This window comes from Mya arenaria, chromosome 11, assembly GCF_026914265.1.
Source record: "Mya arenaria isolate MELC-2E11 chromosome 11, ASM2691426v1".
In the NCBI taxonomy this organism is placed as follows: domain Eukaryota; kingdom Metazoa; phylum Mollusca; class Bivalvia; order Myida; family Myidae; genus Mya; species Mya arenaria.
Window position 1 is genome coordinate 27,577,881 of NC_069132.1, and position 26,493 is coordinate 27,604,373.

At 33.7% G+C, this 26,493-nt stretch overlaps 1 protein-coding gene and 1 non-coding gene across 5 annotated transcripts in view; both read left to right on the forward strand.

The window, feature by feature from the left end:
* Positions 1–6,130: 6,130 nt before the first annotated feature.
* LOC128210042 (U4 spliceosomal RNA) lies at positions 6,131–6,271 on the forward strand. The gene has a single exon (XR_008257108.1). It is a non-coding gene; the product is annotated as a U4 spliceosomal RNA (small nuclear RNA).
* A 2,448-nt stretch (positions 6,272–8,719) lies between these two features.
* Positions 8,720–26,493, forward strand: part of LOC128207491 (thyroid receptor-interacting protein 11-like) — a 59,067-nt gene continuing 41,293 nt past the window's right edge. For all 4 annotated transcript variants that reach the window (XM_052910441.1, XM_052910444.1, XM_052910442.1 and 1 more), the window contains exons 1-5: positions 8,720–8,985; positions 19,021–19,097; positions 20,718–20,828; positions 22,624–22,729; positions 25,603–25,748. In XM_052910441.1, the coding sequence (XP_052766401.1) occupies positions 8,889–8,985; positions 19,021–19,097; positions 20,718–20,828; positions 22,624–22,729; positions 25,603–25,748 (537 nt within the window). In that variant the 5' untranslated portion in view covers positions 8,720–8,888. The remainder of the gene's footprint in view (positions 8,986–19,020; positions 19,098–20,717; positions 20,829–22,623; positions 22,730–25,602; positions 25,749–26,493) is intronic.

Consider the following 26,493-nt stretch of genomic DNA (forward strand, 5'->3'; position numbering starts at 1 on the left):
AAAAATATATTTTGGATGTTAATATCTGAAATTCACTTACACATTTTTCATTCGCATGATGGGTGGCTTACCTAAAAATAATAATGTGATTTATACTTGCGTGCAATTCACCAAAGACCAGCATAATAAGATATTGAGACAATGCATTTATTTATAGTAAAAATAAAGATATGCAGGTTTCATTTGTATACAATTTGATCAAAAGAGTAAAATACACAGATAAACACCTAGCAAAGCATAAGCAGACAGCTATTCACATATATATACTTAAAAATGCTAACGGACGAACAAGAACGGTTTCATTTCGCTCTGCAAATGAACGTTGCTAAATTAATTTAAGATGCTCGAATTCGCCTCCTGAACTTACAACTTGGTGAACATGGAGACGAAAAAGTTCATATGTTGAATAGCTACCATGTGGCGTGAGCCCACAGTTATTTTTACTATATGTTTCATATAGACACTAACCTGGGTTTTGACTTTATACACACCCAATTGCCAACAAGACATGGCATCTCTAGAACAATTTAAGACACAAAATATAATCACAAGAAAACACCATGTTGACCATTGACCCGACTGTCAATCGGCTACAAACAACTAATTTTCAGACTTCCACAAGCTATGATTTTTCCAATATTTACATTGAAAACTATCAATTTCTGCAATAGAGTGCCAAATTCAGTCCAGTTCTCTGCAAAAAGAAAATATTTTTTTTGCTTCTTTTTCATTCAATTTTAATAAAATATTGATACTTGAACACAAGCACTCTTTTTTCTGTATTCACATCCGGATCTTGGTCAACGGGGGCAGATAACTGTGATCTTGAGCCATGTAAACATATTGAAGCTTAGCAAACGTCGTGGTTAGAATGCATGCTTTACAAAACATTTACATACTATCTGAAACTGAATGTATAGAAATGACTCTAAAATGATCTTGAGCATGATCAGGCTTCATATGAAATATATAGAAAATTCTATATGGCATATACTAGTAGTTTTCACATCCTGTAGTTAAATGGAAATCCCACCAAGGAAGCATTTTGAATATCTGCAATGCTTACATACCGAATCCAAGTATAAGTGCCGAAAGTGGTGGTGTGGAAAGAATGTTAAGCATAAAACACTAAATGATCATCTGAAAATTCGACGAAAGACAGCGTACCTGTTATTCAAAACCATATAACATGTAAGAATTTATTAGAACACGTTATACGTGTATTTTTCAAAACATTTTCAGGTAATCGCATGTATGATCTAGGATACCCCTAAAAGGGCGTGGACATTACCAAGATTTATATGAAGTAAATAATTTACGTTATTTTATACATTGTAACCCATTGGTGCATATATTGTTACGTCCTGTAGATAAAAGCAAATACTGTCAACGAAATGTCAGAGTCCTCACTTCATATTTCTGAGTCGATACTTATGCGTTTTCTTTGACGATGGCGTGCTTTTTTTACACACATGCATATGACGGGTCTTGTTTGTGCGGACGTCTGTTTTACTTGGTAAGGCTAAGAGAAACTACGAAAACTGGAAACAAAAATTAGATAAAAAAAGTTTACAAGAAAATGGTGATGCCGAGCGGACTCGAACTTACAATGAACGATTCGTGGATGCATTACTGGTCCAGCCCGCTTAACCACTGAGCTATCTGTACACACCCTACGTGATGTGACACAGCGCAAATAAGCATTCTCCCAAAGCTGTTCTATTGTGTATATACAAAGGATTTGGACGATTTCAAATGCAAGGGGAAGAAGCATTTATTACGTCATAAAATTTACGGAACTCGGCCTATTTCTCGAATATACTGTAGGTTTCACTGACACAAATTGCAGCATGTGTTAGTTGGTGCTACATCTTGATTTCACCGAAAGCTTTTTCTCAACAAGTGCGTTTTAATTTTGTAAACAAGAAAAACCTGTTGTTTTGAGCCCTATTTTGAAATGGTTCGGTCATGTTACTATTAATAGAGACCGGAAAACGCATGCGATACGCATTAAAAAACCGTCGTTCACGAAGATTGTTTGTTTGTTTTGGTACAAGTGTGGCACATGCAACAGTGTTGATTTATAAGGTTTAAGTATGCATGCAGACTCCATATATCTTGTCTTCCTACTCAGGGAGATATGAAACAGAGCATATGCCTGCGAAGCATGGAAATGCAACGTACAAATACGTGTATTTATATGAACATATATATAGAGAGAGAGAGAAAGAGAGAGGAGACAATGAGATAAAAACAAAATCGGTTTCCGATAGACAATAATAAGAATAATACTCATGTTTCAGAACAATACTGTTTTCCATATTTCTGGCATAAAGCTAACTAGGGGTGCACCAATAACGTAGTTATTAATCAGCTTGACAGGAGTTTGTTTTAAAATGAATAACATGAATTACAATACACTGATTTGTGTCGTGCTACTATTGAGTATTCATGTAAAGGCAGCACAAACGTCCCATTTTCATTTCTTTGCATACTTCGATCTAAAGGAGTAGAATTCACAAATACGAGTTGCATAAGCACATGCCGTTCACTTATTTAAGAATGTTAGCGGACGAACACTACTTGTTTTTAAAATGCTAGCATTTACTTGCATCTGTACGTCACAAATTGGTAAACATGCATGAGGATGAAATGTTCATATTGGGAATATCTTCCATGCAAACATACTGAGGCGAAGCATACGTCTTGGTTAGAAAGAATGCTAAATAATTAACATTCACTGACTAATCTGAATATTTTACCATAACCAGTGTACCTGGTACGCGAAGCCATTTATCATATTGGTACTTATTAGAATAAGCTATACATCTTAGTTTGTTTTATACTTTAATGCGCAGTGCTATTTTCCATTTTTATGCTATTAAAGTAGCGTAGTAGTTAATCAGTTAGACAATATTGTTGCAATATACATTTGATAGCAGCATATCAGTTAACCTAAGATAATTATATGATCTACATTTACGTGAAATTCATTAAAGGGTCGCGTAGATAGTTAAGGGGACCCTTGATACACATAGTTAAAGTGATATCATCCTAGTTTCATGTGTTTACAATTATTTTTCTAGAAGTAAATTTCACAAATACGCGTACCAAAAAACCATATGCGGTTCACATAGGACGAACAAGGAAACATTCATTTCACTTAAAATGTGAGTTGCAATATATGTTTTCTTAATGTTAGCATTCGCTTGCATCTGTATTGCATAAATGGGAGAACATGCACTGGGGCGTAATGTTCATAGTTTGAATATCTGCAATGCTTACATACCGAATCCAAGTATAAGTGCCGAAAGTGGTGGTGTGGAAAGAATGTTAAGCATAAAACACTAAATGATCATCTGAAAATTCGACGAAAGACAGCGTACCTGTTATTCAAAACCATATAACATGTAAGAATTTATTAGAACACGTTATACGTGTATTTTTCAAAACATTTTCAGGTAATCGCATGTATGATCTAGGATACCCCTAAAAGGGCGTGGACATTACCAAGATTTATATGAAGTAAATAATTTACGTTATTTTATACATTGTAACCCATTGGTGCATATATTGTTACGTCCTGTAGATAAAAGCAAATACTGTCAACGAAATGTCAGAGTCCTCACTTCATATTTCTGAGTCGATACTTATGCGTTTTCTTTGACGATGGCGTGCTTTTTTTACACACATGCATATGACGGGTCTTGTTTGTGCGGACGTCTGTTTTACTTGGTAAGGCTAAGAGAAACTACGAAAACTGGAAACAAAAATTAGATAAAAAAAGTTTACAAGAAAATGGTGATGCCGAGCGGACTCGAACTTACAATGAACGATTCGTGGATGCATTACTGGTCCAGCCCGCTTAACCACTGAGCTATCTGTACACACCCTACGTGATGTGACACAGCGCAAATAAGCATTCTCCCAAAGCTGTTCTATTGTGTATATACAAAGGATTTGGACGATTTCAAATGCAAGGGGAAGAAGCATTTATTACGTCATAAAATTTACGGAACTCGGCCTATTTCTCGAATATACTGTAGGTTTCACTGACACAAATTGCAGCATGTGTTAGTTGGTGCTACATCTTGATTTCACCGAAAGCTTTTTCTCAACAAGTGCGTTTTAATTTTGTAAACAAGAAAAACCTGTTGTTTTGAGCCCTATTTTGAAATGGTTCGGTCATGTTACTATTAATAGAGACCGGAAAACGCATGCAATACGCATTAAAAAACCGTCGTTCACGAAGATTGTTTGTTTGTTTTGGTACAAGTGTGGCACATGCAACAGTGTTGATATATAAGGTTTAAGTATGCATGCAGACTCCATATATCTTGTCTTCCTACTCAGGGAGATATGAAACAGAGCATATGCCTGCGAAGCATGGAAATGCAACGTACAAATACGTGTATTTATATGAACATATATATATAGAGAGAGAGAAAGAGAGAGGAGACAATGAGATAAAAACAAAATCGGTTTCCGATAGACAATAATAAGAATAATACTCATGTTTCAGAACAATACTGTTTTCCATATTTCTGGCATAAAGCTAACTAGGGGTGCACCAATAACGTAGTTATTAATCAGCTTGACAGGAGTTTGTTTTAAAATGAATAACATGAATTACAATACACTGATTTGTGTCGTGCTACTATTGAGTATTCATGTAAAGGCAGCACAAACGTCCCATTTTCATTTCTTTGCATACTTCGATCTAAAGGAGTAGAATTCACAAATACGAGTTGCATAAGCACATGCCGTTCACTTATTTAAGAATGTTAGCGGACGAACACTACTTGTTTTTAAAATGCTAGCATTTACTTGCATCTGTACGTCACAAATTGGTAAACATGCATGAGGATGAAATGTTCATATTGGGAATATCTTCCATGCAAACATACTGAGGCGAAGCATACGTCTTGGTTAGAAAGAATGCTAAATAATTAACATTCACTGACTAATCTGAATATTTTACCATAACCAGTGTACCTGGTACGCGAAGCCATTTATCATATTGGTACTTATTAGAATAAGCTATACATCTTAGTTTGTTTTATACTTTAATGCGCAGTGCTATTTTCCATTTTTATGCTATTAAAGTAGCGTAGTAGTTAATCAGTTAGACAATATTGTTGCAATATACATTTGATAGCAGCATATCAGTTAACCTAAGATAATTATATGATCTACATTTACGTGAAATTCATTAAAGGGTCGCGTAGATAGTTAAGGGGACCCTTGATACACATAGTTAAAGTGATATCATCCTAGTTTCATGTGTTCACAATTATTTCTCTAGAAGTAAATTTCACAAATACGCGTACCAAAAAACCATATGCGGTTCACATAGGACGAACACGGAAACATTCATTTCACTTAAAATGTGAGTTGCAATATATGTTTTCTTAATGTTAGCATTCGCTTGCATCTGTATTGCATAAATGGGAGAACATGCACTGGGGCGTAATGTTCATAGTTTGAATATCTGCAATGCTTACATACCGAATCCAAGTATAAGTGCCGAAAGTGGTGGTGTGGAAAGAATGTTAAGCATAAAACACTAAATGATCATCTGAAAATTCGACGAAAGACAGCGTACATGTTTTTCAAAACCATATAACATGTAAGAATTTATTAGAACACGTTATACGTGAATTTTTCAAAACATTTTCAGGTAATCGCATGTATGATCTAGGATACCCCTAAAAGAGCTTGGACATTACCAAGATTTATATGAAGTAAATAATTTACGTTATTTTATACATTGTTACCCATTGGTGCATATAATTTTAAGTCATGTAGATAAAAGAAAATACTGTCAACGAAATGTCAGAGTCCCCACAAGTTTTGAATTGAGTCTATCACTATTGCACCTTTGTATTGAGAGAATTCTTAAAAGTATTTTAACATGTAAAATATGTTTACATGTGCCAATAGGTGCAAGAGGATAAAACCCACTTTAAAATAACCAAATACAATCGTCGTTGTTAAACACGCCTTGATATTGGTTTTCTGTAACCAAACACAGGCGGAAGTACGACATACTGACGTTTAACGATTACTATTTAACACGCTATCGGTACAAGTTGTTCGATATATAGATCAGCGATGAAACAGTGTTGTTAGCTTTGCGCAGTGGCGGTACCATAGCCGATGAGGTTTATCCGAGGCATGGTTATTGCTAGTTGAAAACTATACCCAATACCCAGCGCCGACGCCCTGAAATATGGGCGGCGAGCGCAATTTATGAACGCTTCTACGGGAGCTCAATATTCATTGATACTTATATTTTCAAATGAATGTAACGTATCCTCCTTAACGTGTCAAACTAAGATCTTGTTATTAAATACATTCATTGCATTCTATTTATGCGGAGTTCCGCTTTGTTACAATATGGTATAGACAAGCCCAAATGCGATGAGACAGTCATTACCAACCACTTTAGACTTTCCTGTAAATGGCTACAAATTAGATACAAGACCGCTTTTTATTTGACACATATTTGCTTTTTTTAAAATGAGGATGATGATATTACTTGGAAACATTTCACAGCGTATTGGATTGGCCTACAGTAACGTAAACACAAGATTTCACTTTCTTCTAATTTAACACCACATATTGAATGTGTACACCCCCCCCCCCCTCCCCCTTTTAACATTGTCTTAAATACTTGAAAGACTTTGAAGAATTGTCCCCCTTTACTTATGTCGATATGTCTGTTAAACACATATGTTACATGAAATCTTAATTTAAATTACATTGGTCTGACTTTTGTCTAGTAGAAAAAGATGACATTAAGTATTTTACTGTATTAAATTCTAGATTATATATCAAAGCGAATTAGAAAAAAATATTTTACTTATAGTTATGTGTGAGTGTTGTTCCTGTTTGGGTTTGTTTTTTCTTCTACTTTCAGGTCGATGGCTATGCTGGAAGGGTAAGGTCATCTTTGACTGACAATTTCCTGAAAGCAGAAAACATTTCCAGATATATATGTTGCCATTGTCATACGATTTGTTTTGCTATATTTTATATGCCTCTTTATCATGGATATCTCGTCAGTATTCTCTCATTGTATGCATATCATCATTGAAATATATGTAACCTAGTCTGAGACTCATTTCATTTCATGCATAGATTAATTACTCATTTCATTCATCCCTCATATACATATGACCCATAAATGGTTCACTATTCCATTTCACCCATTTTAGGTCTCGACGAGATATCTACGAACTTTTCTTTAATGCCAGGGCTTTTTTACATCTTTTCATATTAATCAGGTCTGGGGGTGAGGATGGGAATTTGGGCGGTTCCACACGCTGAGCCTCGGTGCGGTGCGCTAGCGTCGTCGCCACCACCTTCTGTCGGTGACATTTTAGGTTTGATTTATATTTTCTTGATGGCTGGTTTTAGGAACATGAAACAGTCATGTTGTTGAGAACGACTATCCAGATTCAATTTATAGTATACTTTTCTAAATATTCAAATTTGTTTTGCTATAATTTACTCGGATATTCGCTTCCATCCCTAATAATTTCACGTCTTTACAGAAACAAGAACATTACTTTTAAGGTGTATGAATATTTAATTTATATATAAAGATATTTATGTAAAAATCCCACCCCTATCATTTATTTAAATTACTAATATGCTTGCCTCGGTACCAATATTTCATTTCATTTGTATTTATTTATGCACCCCTCACCCCTCCCAAGTTCTTTAAACCGTAACAAAGTGACAATTTTACATTATTGAATAGTGTATTCAAAATTATACAAACCATGATATATAAGAAAATATTACCACATGAGCATTTAAACAGATCTTAAATATATATATATATATTATGTAAACTTATAAAAAAACTATGCACTGGTACTTCTCGAGCCAAGCTGGGTGGGGCGCTTTACACCTCATCCACATATTTATTTTATGTGAATAAATTTTATGAAAAAAAAATGATATGTATGCGTACCGAAATCTTTTTAGCTTGACATGCTACATAGGGTGACGAACAACAATTCAGCTGCAAATAAAGCAGCAACTTACTGCATAAAATATATTGCAATTAGCGTAGCCATATTTATTTTTAAAATGTTCGCATTCGACTGCATCTAAACGTGAACTTACAACTTGGTTAACAGGGGGACAAAAATGTTCATATCACTGTAGTTTGAATAGCTACCATGCTAACATACTGAAAGCCAGCGTAATTCTTACTTAGAAAGCATGTTTTACAATACATTTCCTCCTTATTTGAAACTTTTACCATCGGCCCGTTATTCGAAACCACATAGCATGTTAGTTCTTATACACGTAAGATAGTTCTTACCTAATTTAAGGCACCCTTATGCATGGTCCGTGGTGCACTCTCTTTATAAAAAAAGTTTTGAAAGCATGATTGTGCCTGTTTTATTAGTTCTTGATATAGATAAACGCTTCGTTTGAATACACTTTGGCTCCCTTCCTTGAAAACTAGAATTAACTTTTAAGATCATAATAAAAAAGAATAAGAAAATAGTATAAGACCCCAATAGACTTAACCTCTTAAACACCAAAAGTAAATAAAAAAGTAAAACCGAAAGTGAGCTATCGGGTTTGGTACTCAGTCTTTGAAATGAATAACTGAGTAGTCGAATACGATTAAACGTGGAGGTACGGTATATGTACGGTGAATTGTATGGAAGTTATTCTAGTGAGCATGCGCGATGAAACAACATGGCTGCCGCCGTGTTGGCAAACAGCGAAAATCAATCAACAATAGTAATTTTATGAGAATTTTTCTCGACAAGCCGATGCAAATGACATCGTTTCCATCACAGATATTCTAATTAACCCAATATATTTCAAGTCAAGTTATAACCCTTATAATTGTGGAAATGTCGTCCTGGTTAGGTGGAAGTCTATCGTCGTTGACAGGTCAGCTGTCAAATCTTACGAAAGATATTCTAACAGAAGGGACTGAAGAAGTCAGTGGTACGATGCAATCTTTATAGAATGTATTATTGTTCGCATACATTGATGAATTTATTATTGGTTTGGGGTGTTACAGAAATGAAAATGCTAGTGTATGCAATTGTGAAATGAATTTATTTTTATGTATGATCAACTGTCTATGTATTTTTGGTACCTATCTAATGCACCAGTCAATTGTAACCACAACCACCACATTCACCAGCACTGCGGGGCCACATGAAAAGTAAAAACACGGCCCATTTCCCGGCTTTCCCCAGTACAACCTCGGACCTGGGGGGGCCGTGGTTACAATTCGAGGGGTGAAAGCGAAAAGGTTCTATCTGCTTCTTTATTTAATGCCACTTAGAACCTTTTCGCATTCACCCCTCGAATTGACTGGTGCATAAGTAACTTTATGCCAGAAAATTATGATGTCCAAATGGGATAACTGACAAGGAGGTTCTGTTGTCCCTCCTGAAAATTTGGTGTCAAGGTTGTGAGGTCAAGTAGATTTATTTGCAACAAAAATCCAGAATATTATAGAGACATTTGAACCGGAGGGGATTTTCATCATAGCCATTAAGCGGGAACCATTTTACCTTTTGCAACATCCAGAAGTGATTAATTTACACTTCTTTCAGTCACTTAAATTTGGACCTATGAGCCACTGTGATCACTAATTAGTATATGATTCACTTGCATAGAACAATATATGTGAAACAATTTACTAGGCTTACCTTCCTATAATGCCAATTAAAGAATCTGCTTACTCTTAGAAATGATGACTATCAAATAAATATAGAGAATGGAATGAATATCAAAAATAAATATTTTTCATTTCTGTCAATTCCCAAATAGTCACATTTGTTTGCAATTGATCATTACAAACGGTAAATTCATTACTTTTTGTAAAACAAAATAATAATAAACATGTTTTATTTTGGCATTCATCAAAACAATACATATCATTGTAATAAATTACGTCATTGTTGAATTTCAGTTTCATTTTGTCATTTTCAGATAAATGTCAATGTCATGTATTTAATAATGTAGTGAAGCCTGACAAAGATAGAGCCTTTTCTATCAATTATTTTTAATCTCATTATGTGCCGAATAATCTTCTGTCACCTATACATTATAATTCCCATTTAAAATGACAGAAGTTTATAAACGCAGTGAAGGAATCTTGATATGGTACTTGCTCTCTTACTGCAACAAAAATATAGTTCAACCAATTCAAATCCACCTTTCATTTGACCCGAGTCTACCCGACACTTATTAAGCAATTTCAGTCAGTTTCTATCAAAACAATGCAGGTGTTTGCTGATTGATTTCAAACCATAAGTTGACAATCAAATTAAGCTTCATAGCAGAGAGGGCATTAATTTAAACATGCTGATAAAATCAACTATTTGATAAAATTTGCATATATTTTTTTTTAATTCCGGGGGATATTTGACCTTACCCAGAGACCAGGGGAGGTATCAAAGTTCCAGGGGATTTTTCCCTTCAGGGGGATATGGCATGTATGTTAGGGTCCAGATTGATTTTACAGAATGAGCCGTTTTCCCAATTTCTTTCATATGGTACAATACTACAATTTATATGTTATTTTGTAGTTATTTATTTGCTTGCTTAATGTTTTAACTTTTAAGTATGTATTGATGGAAAACACTACCTTTTATCTTGTTTCATGTTTTAATTTTTCATTGAGTCATAATATAAATGAATTATATAAATATGTTTTAATACTGCATTAACTCCTTTTTCGCATCAACCTATAGTGTGCCCCTGTTAGTAATTTTATTCACATCAGCTGTATCAGAGCATCAGATAAAGCAGTTTATTTTATAGTTATGCTATAAAACAAAGAATGGAAATGCAACTGAATTTATTTTCAAGCATACATAAATGCATACATGATGATTGATGCCACAGCTCAGAAAAGTGATAGTTAATAAGTCATAGTTTTTTAAAGCAAATTCTACCAGTCTTGAAGAAGAAATCATAAAGAAGTCAAGCGTATACTTCCTTAAACCATTTAGATGCTTGAAGAGCAACAGTTTTACCCAAAATATATTGAATCAAGCCTTTGAATATAGATTGATCAAAACTGTTTCAAAAATAACAACAGTTCTGCATGCCATGTGCATACATTTACATTCATTAGTTTGTCATAAACCATTGTGATATTGAACTAAAGAAGTATGCAAGAGGAAGTTGATGCATGTCAACAATGGCTCTGGAAAAAGTGTGCAGGTCTATTAATGAACACCTATACATAGTATATATGTTTTTGCTTTTCTAATACCTTCTTCGTAACTATGTTTTCTAATGCCATATTTTGTAAATCTAACTTGCTCTACTAAATCTATATGTCTTCTGAGTTTTATATCAAGGATACCAGCAGTTGATTGTCTCAAACTATTGAAAGTAACTGATATTACAGACACCAAAGCATAATCTGATATATATAATTACAATGTGAGGCATAAATAAATATTTAAATCATGTATATATTCTGGAGGCAATTTAAAAAGAAGTTCAATGTTATCATCTGGCCTCAATTTCTTGAAACTTCTTAGGTCCCTAATAACAGGATTAAGCTAAACTCACTATTTTTGGTTTTCAATAATTTGGATAATATTTACTTTTTTAAGAGTTTTTATACTTTAGATAGGAATTATCTATATGCTAGTTAAATTAAACCATTTTTCATTTATCAAAATTCCATTCAAGTATGTTAGTAATTGAAATAAGCTACTTAAGCCTGTTAAGCTTAAGAAGTTTCGAGAAATTGGGGCCTGAATGCCATTGTCTCCTATGTCAGAGCAAAATGAAAAGGATAAAAAGGTCACGGTCTCCTTGTATGAACTGACAATTCAATTGAAATAATGAACTGTTTTGGAAGTGAGCCCAAATGCTAGTAAACACTTTGTCTGTCGGTCTGGTGCTCTTAATGACTTCCTATATAACTTGCGCTTAAATATTGTCAGATTTATTGCCCCTTTGTAAACATTTGTTAAATTTCAAATTCTGGAAATCAATCAACTGTTCATCAGAACTTGAAAATTTGTGGAAGAAATTGTTGAAAATATTGGATGTAATACTGTTGCAACTTGACTGATCAACAAATGACAATTATAACTTGCGTGTTATGCAAGAAGGTTAACATATTGACCCTTTGTTATCAAATTTCCTCCCTTTGTTTGAAATATTTATGTTTTAAATATGTTCATATAAAAGAAATTGAATGGAAATACTGATTAATTATACTATATGATTTAGTTGATCATATTTCAAGAATCATGACTGTGTTTCCCATTGTGCCTAAACTGTGTTCCTTAACATAAAGTGTTTAAGCAAATGAATTGACTTTCATTATAGCTTTTGATGACATGAATGAAATTCGAGGCATCAAAAGATGGCATGGATGAAATTTGAGGCATCAAAGATGGCAATGTGATAATGTGTGTGGCATAATAATCTGTGACCCATTGCTACTTAATTTCAGAAGAAGTGAATGAAAATTTAAATATTGGAAATGTTCGCTTTTGCATTTTGTAAAAAAACTATTACTTTTTTGTGTTGTTCCAAAATTGTCTCCCTTGGCAAACATATCGAAGCTCTCCAGTCCCCACTGTTCTCATAACTTGCCTTCCATTTTCTCAACTATCCTATCGTTTTGCATCCTTATCACATCCGGTGATGGCTTGAGTTATTACTGTCTAAAGGGGTTCGGGTGGGAAAAAAGATAGTTTGTTATACAAGCTCAGGCTTTTTTACATCATAAAATTTAAGTCTTTTATTGATAGAATTGTCCTATTCTTTTTGTTAATGTTATGAACAAACAACATGAAGAAAGATAATAAAACATAATCATGAACAGTTTATTGTATAATAATATATTCTTGATAGTTTGTTGCATATTATTCTAAACATATTATTATCATTTATCGCAAAAGGCACATGATATTAAGCAAACTGACAAAATGACAAATTGACACATGTCAACTTATTTCTTGAAGCATTTAAATTTCTATACTTTTCCTGAAAACCTTGATTTACTGAATATGTCTGAACTGGCTCCAGAAGATCATAACGAATGATTATCTCAACCAATATTGTCTTCATAATGCAAATGTAGCACTTAATTTCCCGCATTTTTCCATATTTAGAAGTGAATGAGTATGACAACCCTACATGGAACCCCTGAACATTCTTATCAGTAAATTGAGTTTGTCATGAGTGGGGCGATATCAAAATGAGCAGTGCCTTGTTCAATGTTCCTTTGGAATTTAAATAGCGGGTTGAGGTGCTCTCATTGTGAAATAACTTGTGTCCATCTTTTATCAAAGAGGGCGGTGGATTGATCTTAGGGACTGACCAGTGACCAGGGTCACTTTCATGGCTTTCCTAAATGGACACCAGTTCTGGTTTCTACCCAGGAAATGAGATCAATGGTGATTTTATAAGATATCAGCTTTTGTCACTATCAAGCTTGAAATAAATAAACACTACTTGCATAGTTTCCAGTTTTTTTATTTCCATGTTGATTATGGAGATTTTAACATCTGTTCACAGCCTCTGTTTGTTCATTACTTGATATTATATCATACAATCCTGAATTCTTAGTCTTTTACTGTGCTAACAGTGAATGGGAAAGCCATGCGATTTGTAATATTTGCCAAAAATGCATAGAATTTGCAACCAATGTGAGTCTTGTCACAAAAACTTTTGTAAAGTTTGATGCATTTTAAGTATTAAAAGTATTGTGAAAAGAGCTGCCATATAATACCAAAGTTTCAGACTGGTGTACAATTTGCATTGCAGAACAATCCTTACCTACCCTACCTAATGATTTGGGGATGTTGTCCTAAACATTTTTAAAGGCCTCAGTCAAAAACAAAGCCTGTACCAACATTGTCTAATACATTAATTAATGTACAATGTGTACAGCATTTGATTGTACACTGTTTGTGTTTGTTTCTAGTTTTACATGCAGCATTACTGATTTCTCATCAAATATGGGGAAAATCCCATGCATTTTTCTTATGATGTGGTATTTTCTTGTAAGGAAACATTATTTCCCTGAGTAACTGTGCTTTTTTTAAGATATTCTACAAGCCTAGGCCTAAAAACAAAATGGTTTGGTTAGGGTTACATCCTTTTCAAAAATAGGTAGGGTAGGTAGGCTTTTATTTTATTTTTTTTTATTAGGCTGTATATAAGAATATCATTTTCATCATTGGAGAATGGTGTTAAAGTTATCTTCTGTATAAGCATTAAAGGTTTAAACTACGTATTGAAAAGCAATTAAAAAAACCCTGAAATTTGACTATAAAAACGGTAGGGTCGGCGCCTATTCCGTAGGTAGGGTCGGGTAACCTGAACCAAATGTTTTTTTTTTTAGGCCCTATCAACTCAAATCGCATATTTTGAGCAAGTTTGGCACGTTTTACCAGTGCAGGGCTCGCGGGGTTGCGCTTAATTTTGACTTCTGCATTTACATAAATAACCATTAGTGTACAGTAACTTATTATTTTCCCAATAGTTTTCTTAATTAAATTTAAGAGTGACTCTTTGCTAGACTGTGCTCAATCTTGTAGATGGCTGGATTAGCGAAGCTGACTCGTTTGGTTGGTAACTGAGATATGGATCCATTTATCAAAGAGCTCTTGTCTTCAAGTGTATAAATGGCTTGATTTAGCATTTTATAAATTTTATACAACTGATACTGGTAAAACCAGAGATATTGCTAGGCATTGTGATTTTAGTTGATAAAATTGTCTCTGACTTTGGGAACATATTGAAAATTGCTATCTCTGTATGACATCCCGTAAGAAGTTTGATTTTAGACGTTCTCAGGGCTCTCAAAGTCAGACGAAGCTTTAAGTCACATTGTCAGACTTAAAAGCTTAGAGGATCATTATGACAATTCAGATCTCTATAAGCTTTTTATGGTCATTTTAAATTTGTCTGTTTATCGAAGAAGGTATTTATTATTATTTGTTTATGTAACCCTGGTGTCATCAGATTTGGCAATGTCTTGAAAAAGCTTTTACCTTGGCCATAACTCAAAGACTGTTCAATATATTCACATGAAACTCAGTACACAAGTTCATTACCAATGAGAATATACACATGTGTATAAAGGCCCATTTAAAGATTGAAATGCACTCAATTGATGGAAGAAAACAGAAAGTTGCTTTTCTCTTGTCAGTTTGGAAGTATATATTTCTCCCATTGTTTATGACTGTTTATTGTGTATTTTGATTTTATGGAATTATAGGCTAAAAGTTGTGGAACCTACAATTTTCATGTACATTTTCTCTGCCACCTTTTGGGTTTAGCGGAACTTTCTAGACTTGATTACCGTATAAATTATGTCCCCATAGACAAGCAGGTGCAGGGAATATTTCTCTCTGAATCTTTCAAATTGGCACTGCTGCTAACAAAACAGACTCAAAACTTGAAATGTACCTCATATTACCTCACTCCTGCTTGGAGCCTCAGCAATGATTTATCAATGATGTAATAGAACTGCTTATCAGCCAGGGAAAATGGATCTTAATCAAATTAAAAGTTTGTTGCTTTAAAAGCTCCTCAGACCTTATAAATTTTGTTCATCATTGGGCCGATTGTTCAGAACCTAGTTGAAGCTAACAACCTGATAACGACATCAGTGTTAACTTGTAAAGATGAAATAATTTATGATGTGCTCATATATTTAAATAAAACAAGTACAGCTTTACCTTTGTGTCAAATATTGTAACAAGAAAAACTGCAGATCACAAGTGTGTGTTCATGGAACTTTTAGAGCAGTAAAGATTTAAAAGTTAACACCAATATCGTTAATTGTTAACTTTGACATGTCCTGAACAATTGGCCCATTATGTGATGTAAAATGAATCTTACCAATAACTTGTAAGTTACACTTATCCATTCTCGAAATGAAACATGGTGCAACCATTAGGACATATACAGCATTTGATTTATAGACTCTGAATTGCAGCGTGTTGTAGATTTGGAAGAATCTTTTTCATTGTATGTACTTTCTATTTCCTATTTATCCTTAAAGCATAGCAAAATCTCCCTGTAAGCTATCTGTGAAAAAACATGTGACTTCTCTAATGGCCTCTAGTTTTTTGGACTGAGTCAGACATCTATATTATCTGTGGATTATTTGTATGTTTACTTTTGCATACTTGTTTCATGTTCAGGCATTTGTAGTTTGTCTGCTTTGCAAACAAGACAAGTTTGACTTATTGTGATTGCCTTAGTGTCATTGGCAGAGGCCCCCAAAATATTTTGCTTTGGTCATAAAAGAAAAATCATGTCATAAAACTTTGTGCACATGTAACTGGTGACAATTATGAATATTATTCACATTTGGGGCAAAGCCCATACTCGGACTGCAATGAAGTTTGAATTATTCCCCTTGTTTGAATGGAAAAAAGGAGTATACTAGAGCTGGCATTGGAGCTCTTGTTTGGATTTAAAAGTTAAAAAAAATCTTTTGGAGTTTCATGTCCTTTCTAGCCCTACACAATTAAAATTTGAAATAATAACCACTTGTAACTTTTTCACAGTATTTTGAATGGTTGATAGTTTTCTATGTTATACATGAGTATATCACAAAATTCTCTGTGCTTATTTTTAAAATCAATAGTAAAAATAGGTGTAGTTTTAACTTATCCAATGGTATCTTGCTTTCTAAAGTAAAACAAAATTAAAAACAATCATCTGCTTGGACAGTACCAGAAGAGGTTATACATTTTATAGTTGTATGCTTTGCACTTGATTTTTTTTAGATATTAACATACAAAAAATACATACCTTTCATAAGTAAAAGACAAGTCAAAATGAATATTTCTATGTTAGACATTCATTTAGCTTTATAATGATACTTAAATTGTCACTATCAGTTGAGTGGTTCAGAATTTATGAGAAATGAAGTATAGGCATAGGTTTTGTTTTACATTTCCATTTTGTTGATGTTTTATTTCTCGAAGATCAATTATGATATGAACAATTTTGCACTAAGCTTAACATTTAAGTTTTTGTGCAAAAGAAAAAAATAGCTAATGTATGCAATATAAATACATTATTATAAATTATCCTTTTTGTGTTGACATCACTTAAAGTTGTCGTGTCCATGCCACTTTATTTACATATCCATATTTAAACCTATCACACAATTTATAATTATATAAATTGTTTCTGGGTTTGATAAGGTTCTTTGAATATTCATCTCGCTAAAATATTGAAATCTTTCTGTTTCTCATAAAATTACAATGGTGATTAAAAACATTGATGTGGAGTCCATGACACAGTAGTGTCCGTGACGCAGTAGTATCTATGACGCAGAAGTTTCCGTGACACAGCCAACAGTTTATCCCATGATTTGTACTAATTTTCTTGGACATTTACTTTGATATTCTTTATCTTTAGCAGTTAACAAAAAGTCCTAATTATTCCATTATTCCATATTATATCATTTTTTTGTATAAGTATTGCCATGTCAGAAATAGCAAAGTTTTCAGAAATGCAATACACCGAGGGTTATTTCCCAAAGTAAATGAGTTAAAAAACTTCTTAATATAATGTATAAAATAATTCACTAAACAATAAAAACAGAATGGTTTTCATTTTTAATTATGAGAAGTAGAAAGAAGAGAGATGCCAGGTTTACAAATGGACACAGCTGAAAAACTTGTAGTGTCAGACTAAAATCACTTTAGATTATGCAAAAGACATAATGTACATAGATGTAAATGGAAAATAAATGCCATTGAAATAAGTTAAGATAAGATTTTTTACCCAGTGCAACAGAGCTGCTCAAAATACTGTGAAAATAGCATTTTAATATTTAGCAAGCATTAAGTGTGTGAATGGTTTAAGTTGATGCCAGATGGCATTCTTGACATACTGCCTATAAAATGTAGCATTCTGTCAAATAGAAACCAATGGTCTTTATTTGAATCCTGTTTTTAGTAATAAAATTGTTCAGAAAGACAGGAACATCAGATGTATTAGAAGTTACTCTGACATTCTGCTATTTGTCTCAGAGTATGATAAGGAGAATTGGCGCTACAGTAGATTGGTTTTAGCAGGACATAAGTTTGAACTCTTTTTTACAAGTATTTTGAAGTTATTGCAGCAGTAAATCTCTTTGGCACAATGTTAATGGAGGTGTAGTATTTTGTAAATGTGGGGGAAACCCTCTTTTCAGGTGTTGTGATCATCAACCAAACTCACATGTGCTGAGGGCAGGAATTGATCCTGGGGTACTAGAGTGAAAGCAAGTTTCCCTTCACTGCACTGGCTGGACAACTTGAACTGCTTGTTTAAATGTGACATAAAGATGGCACAACTAAACTGTGCAAAGTTCATGCTGCTTGCTTTAGAGTTTGGCCAATATTTAACCAGTTTAAGTTGCCTTCTTGTTGTTATTATTGTTTATTAAGAGCTTCATATTTCAATATATAATTAATAAATTTGTCCTAGAAAATAGATGTGACTATTTTTTTTGTGATGACATTCAGGTGTAAAGTTTTTGGGTGATAGATGCAAATGACAATGTACATGTACGTTTATAAGCATGCTGAACCAAAAAAGTGTTTAAAGTTTGCCCATTGCATTTACAAGTTAAGGTAATTTCTTCCCATGACAAAAACTGAGTTAAAGTTATCTTTCAGAATTTGAGTAATATTTATCATTTCCAGTTTTGCTAGAGTGTTGCTTGTAGTAAGCTAATTCAGCACTTCATATTTAGGGAGATGCAGTACTTTTGCTCCAATTTTGTATTTGAACTTGCAGAAGATAAGCTTTACCTGCATATTTCAGTTGTTATCAATCAGAAATGGAGGACTACTTGATCGTTTCAAAATTTCAGCCAATAAAATGCCTCGATCAGCTTGTTTCAGCCAATCAAAGGCCTGTAACGGCTTATCAGTGGTTCCATATTTGGTAGTGGTATTGATGTTAGCGGGCTTGCTTGGCGTTGGTAGTTTTGAGGTTGGAGTAAAGACGACAAGTGTTTGTGTTTTCCAGATCATGTGACCGAGCTGCGTGTCGCACAGGAAAAGATAAAGGAATTGGATACGATCAGCACAGGACAGAAAATTGAGGTAAATCATTTTTCTTCAATTGATACATTTAGCGTAATATTAATGCATTTCAGGAAATAAATCGGGGCTTAAATTTGAATATTGACCTTGGGGTTTTGACACTTTGAGTTTAAGAAATAGTATAAGAAGTGATTTTAGAACTCTTGGCAACGTGTCAATTTTGCATTATGGACAAAAATGTCTTGAAAGATATAACAAATATGGATTTAAAAATTCTGTAAACATTTCAGTATTTGAACTTGATGAATCAACTTTTGTTTTAAATGATGATAGTACTCTTAACAAGTTAAAACTTATATGCCAGTAGTTAATTCTATTTAATCAACAAATTCATTTGTATGCCTCATACAACATGCCTTAAAACATTTGTAGTATTCGCCAAAGGGTATCTATTACTGATATTGCTTTTGTTTATATCATGCATTTAACCACTTTTGTCCTTGAGCACATCTCATTGATATGTTAAAGAATACAAATAAGACACCTTCAAACAAATTTGTATCTTATCTTTTACCCTTGTCTCTATATAAGTCATCAGTATATTTATTTTAGTGTTAATTGATTTTATTAATGGAAATTAATGCTTTGTGCATAATAATTTTTTTGTTTGAGTAATGTCAACCAGTGTTTGTTGGAAATATTATGCGCTGTCAGTTGATCTTCACTTGCCTTAGGCAACGCATCTTTCAATAAACTTGTAATTGTGTTAGAATTTTTGCAATAATTTTCATGAAAAGCAGTTTTATAGGTTGAAAATGTTTATTTCAAAAACCAGACTGCAATTTGTTTATTTATTTAAAAGCAACTGAATACCTGTTGCATTCATGCTCAGTTTACACTTCATTTCTCAATTTATTGTTAAGTTTGTCTGGAGTGCTTTATTGTAGTTGTAAAACATTGTGTCGGAAGTTGTAAACGAGGATGAATGCATTTGTACTTGCGGCCCTAGTGGCTGTGAGTGCAGGATGTATGTCACTGTGTTCTGTTCGTACCAAGCTCGTGTGAAAATTAACATTTGTCACTTAAGTCTCTAGGCCATCTATGTTACAATAGTTTTATGCCGCCTGCAGAGGAAGATTGGCATACATTTAAGCATTACTGTCCAAAAAAAGTAGGGCTTTCTTTCGGGCTGTTTCATAGCAATTATTTGGCTATACTTCCAGTGCAAAAATAATATATTTTTCCCACTTTGTATTTTTTTTTAAATTATTTTTTTTGGAGGGGGGGGAGTGCCCAAATGAGATACTTTTTTGCTCAAAAGGTCATGGTCATTTATTACTATCATAATATTAAAGACATTGTAAAGATTTTAACTCAAATATTGTATGTCTTGCCATCAAAGGGCTTTATAGTGGCTTAACCATCAATAGATTTTCGCTATTGACATTTAGGTCTGCAGAGATATACCAGAAGAAAATAAATCTTAGCTTTTCATCAGATCTATTTTTTTAATAGAACAAGAAGGAGGATTCTTGAAAAGCTTAAAAACAAATCAAATAAAAGCATGTTAGGGCTAGGGATTTCAAACATGGATATCGGTAGGACGGGACAAATATCTAAAAAGTACTTCTCTGGTCTTATGGACGTACATGATTATTAAAAGCTATTTGTGCATTACAGATTGATCGTCTGAAACTGTTGGTGAGAGAGCAGGAGGAAAAAGCGGAGGCGTCAGAACTTCAAATCAACCGGATCTCAACCGAATACCGAGCCCTACTGCAGCAGAAAGAGGTACATTCTTGTTTCTTGATGATACGAACATAAATTTGGGCGAGAGTGAAAATGTTGTTAACTAGTGCTAGTTGAGACTGGGCCTAAGGTTTTATAAAGAATTCTAGGAGCGATTTTGTACTTAGGAGAGATTTTCAATAGAACAGCACTGTTTTTAATCCTTTCTAGGTAGAAAATTGCTCCCTTATGGTCTATAGGTGTTTGCCTCTATCCCATTAGTTTGTGTGTTTAACCCACTACAGGGTCACTTGGCCCCTCAGAAACAGGCTTATTTATGAATGCACATACTATGTCAGTTCTGGTTTTTTACCAAGATAACAAATGTATGTGTGATTCATATATTTCTGCCTATATGTGTCTTCATGTCGAAGCTATTCAAATTGAATAAGGGCAAAAATAGTGCATTTAATTGAAGCATGATTAAAATATAAAACATCTTTGAATTCACAGTATAAATCAAGTGAAAGAAAATTAATTATTTTATTGAAGCAAATAGCTTTTCTCTGGTTAGTTTCTGTAAGACATTAAGATTTGTTTATTTGAATGTCACTGAATTGCTTATAGCAATTATATTCATGTCTGATTTATACAAAAATATATAATCAGAAAAAAAGCTATAGATTTAGTGCATGAACACACACATATAATCTTTTCTATATACTGCCATTTCATGTTATTTGTTTGCACTTGAAAATGAAATTCAATATAACATTCTCTTAGTGGAGCTTGAAATATTTCAAAAAGTTAATAAATGTTATCATATTCGGTCTCATAAATAATGTGCAGTGTTATAGTTATTCCATGTGCAAACAAAGGCAGACAATATACAAGATTAGCTAATGCACATAGATGGGTAAAGGGATTAGTGTTATCATGAATTGGTCTGGGCATTACATCAGCAGGATCTCTGCATGATTCTGTAGCCAAGGAATAGCTTGTAATTGGCAGTATTAATTGATAGTGCTTGTTCAATGTGTGTCCCCCACATTGGCTCTTGTTTTGACCTTTTGTGTTCAGAGTTTCTTTAGTTTGCCCTTGAAAGGCATTTTAAGCATGTTTGTATTTAGAGGAACAAATGTTAAGTGATTGTCATAACCTTGGTTCCGGCATTAGCCTGCAAAAACTTTAACCATGACTCAAAGGTGTTCAAAAATATTCCTATTAAACTTGATACCGATGAATATGTAGAAATGCACCAATCAATTGTAACCACGGCCCCCAAGGTGCAGGAAAAAGCGGGGACTTTGACTTTCGGTCCACCCAAGCCCGGGTAAAATCCCCGCCCTATAGGAGGGAACTGCTGGTAATATCCTTGCCACATGCCACCGCATCCCTGGGACCCTAGGTAATGCCCAATCACCGCATTCACTCGGCACTACGGGGCCATCTGGAAGGTAAAAACACAGCCCATTTACCCTGCTATCCCCTGTATACCCTGAGACTGGGGACTATGGTTACAATTGACTGGTGCATAAGGCCCATATAAGGCTCTAGTAATTGCAGAGTTATGCACCTTGATCATAATGGCATCCATTTATATTGGTCTTTCTATGCTTTTCTTTTTGAGCCGCAAATATTGTCTGTGCTACCCAATACATACAGGCGATGAGTTTATTAAGGAATGATAATTTTGGACAGGGCTGCATGCTTTCTTTTTTCCTTATATAAATGAAAGCTAGTCAAAGCAAAAAAGAAAGTGATTAAAATAAGATTTTCTTTGATATAGAAATAATTTAAGTGTCTGTAGATCCTATCCACCGCAGTACCTTATTGGTACCATGTTTAATATTTTCAGGCTGATATCAAGCAGTTAAAACAGCAGAATCAAGAACTCCAGAGTTCCACTTCCTTCGTTACCCAGCAAGCTGGACCCGCCGTACTTAGTCTCGACTCTGATAATGGTGAGATCATGTTGAATTTTTACTATTTTCGAGCCTGGTTGAAATGGGAAAAGCGTTTTGTGTACTCTTATAATGTTATAAATGGCTTCAGATCTATGGCAGCTTTTCATGACTTAGATATATGATGAAAATTCCATCAGCTTTTTTGACATTAGATTCCCATCAGCTTTACATGACCTCAGTATGGTTATCTCTCATGAAGGTTTCAGCAGTGTTTCATGGCTTCAGATATATGGAAATCTCTCATGAAGATTTCATCAGCGTTTCATGACCTCAGTATGGTAATCTCTCATGAAGATTTCATCAGCGTTTCATGGCTTCAGATATATGGTAATCTCTCATGAAGATTTCATCAGCGTTTCATGGCTTCAGATATATGGAAATCAGTCATGAAGGTTTCAGCAGCTATTCATGACCTCAGTATGGTAATCTCTCATGAAGATTTCATCAGCGTTTCATGGCTTCAGATATATGGAAATCTCTCATGAAGGTTCCATGCGATTTTCATGGCTTCAGATATATGGAAATCTCTCATGAAGGTTCCATGCGCTTTTCATGGCTTCAGGTGTATGGAAACATCTCATAAGCTTAACATTTCTTCAGATATATGGAAATATCTTATAAGCTTAACATGACTTCAGATATATGGAAATATCTCGTAAACTTAGATGACTTGAATCAGATATACGGAAATATCTCATAAGCTTAACATGACTTCAGATATATGGAAATATCTTATTAGCTTAACATGACTTCAGATTATGGAAATACCTCATAAGCTTAACATGACTTCAGATATATGGAAATATCTCATAAGTTTAACATGGAAATATCTCATAAACTTAACATGAATTCAGATGTATGGAAACATCTCATAAGCTTAACATGATTTTAGATATAGATATAATTATGGAAACAATTCATTCAGAGTCCACAAATAATACACCTAAATAAATGTAAAATCAGCCAGGTAAGTTACATAAATAGCACAGCGATGTGTAAAAAAAAATAGTGGTATTTTCAAGTTTTTTTTTCAATACTTTACAAGAGAACTGTGCACACGATTTTTTATTGGAAAATTCTGGCTTAAATTTAATAGCTGAATGGTTAAGCGACATCATAATAAGAGTTTGTGTTGTTAAAGTTTGCTTTTAAATTAAGCTTTGTTTACACGGTGTGTTTAGTATGTTTGTGTTTAATTACGGGACTGAGTCAATACAAGGAGGAAGTTGTCTGTATTTACATTTCTCTTTGTGAAGCATGACATGAAATTAATCTATTTTATTATGGAACATGTCCTGTCTTTCTTAAAGCATTTTTTTTTTTAATGAAATTTGCTTTAGTTGGTTTGGTTAATGGAGTGAAATAAAGTTTATCATTTTTTCGTAGTTGGCGGAAATGCAATTTTAATGGTAAGTTTTGAGCTTTTTATTTTTTAAAGTTTAAACTTTTGTAAATCTTAAACATTTTTTACCTTTATAATGCTTTTTTTCTGTTAAAAATGATCGAAATTTGACAAGAAGTTTACTTTATTTAGCATTATCATCTTTTCAGCTCTTATCAAAATTTGAAATATTTTTTATCAGTTTTAATGCCTTATTTCTGCTCTGTTACCATATTGGAGAGATTCAAGTTCAAGGATGAAATATCTTGTTTGAAAAATACATGTTCACACCATTATCTTTGCGACACTTGATTGGTCATAGTATTTGTTTAAGGGTTTTGAAGATATTGTGCAGGGGAGCTCATGAAAATGCAAGAAAATTGAAAGGTGAAAATTCAGAACAAAACCATAAAATGTCCTAAAAAAAAAATGTCCTAAAAAACATTCTTTTAAGGTTGTTCATAACCAATTTAGCTCAATGTGACGTTTTTCATAAAATATTTTTTTAGGAGATATTTATTTTTTCCGAAATTTATGAGTACTGACATGTTAAAATCACCTTTCCATGATTTCTAAAATTTCAAAGATCTGTAATGTACATGTTTTTCATGACTAAATTTGTATAAAGCCCTGTTATCAGCTTTCAGGATGTTTGGTTGTCAGAAAATTTACAATGTTTCATACTGATAATGGTTAAGGCTTTGTTGGGTCAGTGTTAGTTTGTGGACTTAAGCTTTGCTGATAGTTGCTGGGAGACTTGAAAATGCCTCTTCTGATTCAGATATAGCCCTTGCTGGAGAACTTCATGGAAATCCTTATATACATGTACTGTTGAATTGGTTATTTTTGCAGTAGTTTAAATTTTGTGTAGATTGTGTTCCATAATCAATATAAGCACATGAATGCCATGATAACAGCATTGATGCCTTTGAGTTAACTGTTGGCTGGGCTTTTTAAGAATCTGAATTAAATCTCAACAGTGACACTCCTATAAAAATCAATACATACACATGTATAACAAAAATCAATTTTGAGTGATGAACCTTTTACTACTTACATAATAATTCATTTATGGAAAATATTAATTACTGATTTCATTTAGATTGTAACCGTGTATTTACACATGTGTTTACTAAGGTGTTTTCTGCACCTTTCTTTCAAATAAAATTCTCCTTCAAAAGAACAATTGTTTTCAATATTTATTCGTCCTTTACGGTGAATTAAAAAGATTGTTATAGTTGTAGTTCATCTTATTTGGGAGAATGAGTGCAATTTTCAGTCGTTTTGCAACTTTCGTTTTCAAGCCATGCAGTAGATAAGAATTCAGGCATGTTGATCAAAAAGCCTATTGTGATTGAATGTAATGAACTGTAACAATAACTGTAGGATGCACAGAACCATTAATACCAGGAATAGCAATTCTGCTGTTTTAGATGTCCTCAAAAAGGTGTTTCATACTCATTACCACAATATGTTTGGTGTCTTTCAGGGTTTGAGAGCATCGGTTATGGAGGTGACGAGCATGATTTCGGGGACCAGATAGCGCTCCAGCACAATGTTAACCGACTGAGGGCGGATGTACAGCGACTCCAGGCTGAGTGCAAACATTGGAAGTCCCTTGTTAAACAACAGAACGTGAGTTTTTCATAGGGAGTTATTTCTGAGTCATTACTTTGAAAATTACATGACACAGAACTACCCAGACCCAGATATGAATATTCATAAATATTAAACCAATTTACAAGTCATGTGATAACCTTGGAAAAACAAAATTAATGCACATGGACTTGATTTCAATTTATTCTTTTGTTAAACAAAATCATTATCGGATGGCGGTCATAATCTGATTAAGCTTCAATCAATTGACCTTAAGTCAATTCTTATATTGGCATGTCATAAAGAAGGTTGCCGCCAGAAAGAACCTAAACGTTATATATTCTGATATCTCTTGGTGCCTTATAGCACTACCCCAACAATGATGGAACACGAATCAATAGCAGGCCTTGAGATTTTGTTCCTTGGATATGAAAAAATTTGTTCAAATTTATTTTACTGTTAACTGAATTCTCCTGTACATGTACAAACAATTAAATAAAGATTGCACGGCACACATTTCAATCGAGCCCATGTTTTGAAACCATTAGATTGACATAACATTGACTACACCCAACTATAAGATCAGAATAACGAACATTGATGAACCATCAAACATATGCCATATTAGATTATGAAGGGAAATTAAACTAATTTAAGTCACAAATAACCTAAAAAGAAGTATTGTGATAGCTTAAACAGTTATCAGATATGTTTCAAGATTTTTTTGCTTGCTTGCAATCTCGTATAAAAGGCGGGAAGATGCTAGCGGTTGGAGGTTATCTCT